Source organism: Suricata suricatta, chromosome 3, assembly GCF_006229205.1.
Source record: "Suricata suricatta isolate VVHF042 chromosome 3, meerkat_22Aug2017_6uvM2_HiC, whole genome shotgun sequence".
NCBI classification, from domain to species: Eukaryota; Metazoa; Chordata; class Mammalia; order Carnivora; family Herpestidae; genus Suricata; species Suricata suricatta.
Window position 1 is genome coordinate 118,751,478 of NC_043702.1, and position 3,586 is coordinate 118,755,063.

Genomic DNA, 3,586 nt, shown 5'->3' on the forward strand with positions numbered 1-3,586 from the left:
TTTCACTTCTCTTTGCCTTAATTTCTTTGTCCCCTCTTCCCCATTGACTTGCTTTCAATTCATATTTCTCAAACGGTCTGTGGTGAGGGTCCAGTCATTTATTGTCCCCAGACTACTGTGGACCAATACTTTTGTAAAACAGTAAAAATAAATGACTGCAAAACAAAAAAGTCATGTGGACATTGTAACAGTGTTAATTTGCTATAAAGGGTCTTCAAAACTTTTGATTTCTATACCTATCTTTCTGCAGGCTAGGAAAGTTTTTGCAGACCCACAGTAGTCAGTCCCTGGACCAAATTAAGAGGAGGGCTGCTTCTGGAAGAAACAGAAGCACAGAGGAGCCTGTCTTCTTTAGGCACTCCCCATCCTGGGTTTCTGTCCTGTAATGTCGTCTGCTAGGCAGCAGCCCAACCTCCCAGAGAAAGCAACAGTGCACTCCTGGCCTAGTCCTTGGAGGCTGCGGTCAAACAGACCCCCGGAGGGGAATGTGCCACCAAGACCCCACCCGAGAGCGCAGGCTGCCCTTACCACTCCATTCCAGCTCTGTTGATTTCCTCCCACCAGCACTCCGTGGGCTCCCCGAGGTTCTGGGGCGTGGGCATGCAGGCATAGTTCCATTGTCTGTCCGAGCCTTCTTTCTTGTTGAAGATGCTCCTCACGGCCACCACCACCTGCCCATGGGGACACTGGTAGCTGAAGCCTTGCCGGTTCAGATTGACCCACCCATCATCACTGTAGTCATGGTACTGCTGGTAGGGGTACCCGTAGTCACCATACTGGCCCCAGGCCACGGTGACCAGGGGCAGAAGTACCCATAGCTGAGCAAGGTCCATGCTGCCTAGACTTCTGGCAAAAAAAGTCACACTAGGTCTGCTGGGCTGACTGTTTTATACAGCTGCCGCTGACATGTGGCTTCCAGATGTGGGAAAGCAGGCTCCAAGTGCAGTGTGTCATTGTTTAAGCAAAACCTCGGAGTGGAGAGCCTGGCCATAAGTCCATCCAGCTTGTTTTAAGGTGGAATTCTAGGAAAATGTAAGGAACATACAAATGAAAGAAACTCCCTGGAGAAAGAATAACTCTGCGGGGGAGATTATGAAAGTAAATGGCTTAGCACCCCTTAGAAGCCTTCACCTGAGCCAACAGCCTGTCTGCCCCCATCTCTCAGGACCTCACGTCCCTCTGCTCCCCTCCCCCAGCCTCCCTGCATTTGTTCTCCCAACAGGCCTTCCAGGACCCCACAGAGTCCTGATTTCAAAACACCAAAATAATATGATGAAGGGCCAAAGTCATTTAGATTTCCGCAAGGCTAGATGTCTGGTTTTCTTAAAGTTCTCAGCCCGATGTCTTTGATTTTGAGTTATATGCATGCCATGCCAGTTTGCAAGGCTGCTCTTTGAATTATTAACTCACACATAGAAGTGCTGTGGGCCCTGGGAAGAGAAGTTAGGCACTATCTCTGCACCTGTGGGTCCCAGGAAAAAAAGTTAGGCACTATCTCTGCCCCCTAAGCTGCTAATATTGGACCCCACTACATCTACAAACTGTGCTCTGCTCTCCAGTGTTAATGAATTTAATCTGAATCATGTGAACTTATCCTTCAGTGTTTTTCCTCCATGTTTGCGGTTTTCTTTTTATTGAAGTATAATGTACATATAATGAAATTCATCTGTTAAGATGTTTGGCATGCGATCATGTAACTCACACTGGTAACTGAGATATAGAACAGGTGCATCAACCACCAAATTCCCTTTAGACCCCTCAGTGGGCAAATCTTCTCCAACAGCCTGTTCCTGGTAATCCCTGATCTACTTTCTGTCACTATAGCTTTGCTATTTCCAGAATGTCAAGTAAATGGAATCATACATAGTCTTTTGCATCTGACTCCCTTCCCTTAGAATAATGCTTTCTAGATTAATCCATGTGGTTGTGTGTGTCAGAAGTTCATTCCCTTGTACTGCGGTGTGGTGTTCTGGCGATAGTCCAGACCGTTTATACATTATACCAGTTGAGAGACATTTGAAGTCCCCCTCCCCCCGCCGGTTATGGTAATTGTGGAAAAAGCTGCTGTAAATAAGCATGTACAGGATTTTTTTTGCATGAACTTTGTTCACAAAGTTTGTGTGAATACATTTTTATTTCATTTGGGCAAATACCTAGGAGTGGGCTTGCTAGACCACAGGTAAGTGTATGTTTAAGTTTATAAGAAACTACCTGATTTATAAAGAGGCGGAGCCATTGTGCATCCCTCCCATAAAATTGCCATTTCTTTCTTTTTTAAACCATTTTAATGGGTAATAGGCATCTAGTGGCATTTCAGTGGTGGCATTTCCCTAAAGACTAATCATTCTGAGCATTTTTGTCATGTGCTTATCAGGCACCATATGCCTTCTTAGGTGATGTAGCTGTTCAAATCTTTTGAGCCTTCTGGGTGACTCCTGTGTGCAGAGCATTTCCTATTTTCCATTCTTCATCAAGGTGGACCATAAGGAAGTTTCTTTAAACTGTGGTTGTAGACCAATTATCTCTTAACCCCGTTATCCATATCGAAATGCAGACTCCTGTGTTCCTCTCTAGAATGTCCTAAATCACAACCTCACAGCAGGTGCACAGGTATCTACAGTTTTTAAAAAAACGTTTCTATGTGATTCTTATTCACACCATACTTAAGAACCACTTTCCGAGGTGCCTGGGTGGCTCAGTCGGTTGAGCATCCAGCTTCAGCTCAGGTCATGATCTCGCGGTTTGTGGGTTCAAGCCCCGCGTCAGACTCTGTGCTGACAGTTCACAGCCTGGAGCCTGCTTCAGATTCTGTGTCTCCCTCTCTCTCTCTCTGACCCTCCCCTGCTCAAACCTTCTCTCTCTCTCTCTCTCTCTCTCTCTCACTAAATAAAAAACATTAAAAATAAGTAAATAAAAGAGCCACTCTCCTAAAGGAACACGGAGCTAAGGAAAAGGAAATCCCACTATAAATTCCACGCCTTGTGCCACCAATAGTACATACACCAGATAGCATTCAGGCTAGATTAAACATCAAGGTAATCTCGAAGGAGAAAAAAAATTGCACAAGGTAAGGAAGCAAATGAGTGTGTGTTGGCGGGGGGGGGGGTGCATGCAATTTGCTTCAAGATTGTGGTTACTAAAAGGAGAGAAGAGGCTGTGGGCACAGTTTTGTTAACAGCATATATGCTAGCATCAATATGATAGCATCATATTCTCCTATCACTTTACCCCTAAGTAATACCCCATGGCTGGCAACTGGTATCCTCCAAGCTTAGGGCAACTACTTTGACTTCTAATATGCTAGAACAATCATTCTCAGTTCTGTCAAAAATGACCACTCAAGAATTACCTGGAAAATTTTGAAAAACACCGGTGTCTGAGCCTCATCCCAGACCCACGAGACCAGATGCTTCTGAGCAGGGCCCAGACTAACAGTACCCTTTTAAACCTTCCCGTATGATTCTCATGTAGAGCCAATGTTGAGAACTGCTACTATAGAGGATTAGATTAATTGATCAATCGATTGACTTGCTGATTTTTTTCCATCCCTTTCCCTTAAGGGTTTTAAATTGTAGCATACTGATGG

At 44.9% G+C, this 3,586-nt stretch overlaps 1 protein-coding gene across 1 annotated transcript in view; it reads right to left on the bottom strand.

Annotated features, from left to right (window-relative positions):
* DPT (dermatopontin) overlaps nt 1-861 on the bottom strand; it is a 28,762-nt gene extending 27,901 nt beyond the window's left edge. The window contains exon 1 of the mRNA XM_029933055.1: nt 529-861. Within this exon, the coding sequence (XP_029788915.1) occupies nt 529-833 (305 nt within the window). The 5' untranslated portion in view covers nt 834-861. The remainder of the gene's footprint in view (nt 1-528) is intronic.
* Between the last annotated feature and the right edge of the window lie 2,725 nt (nt 862-3,586).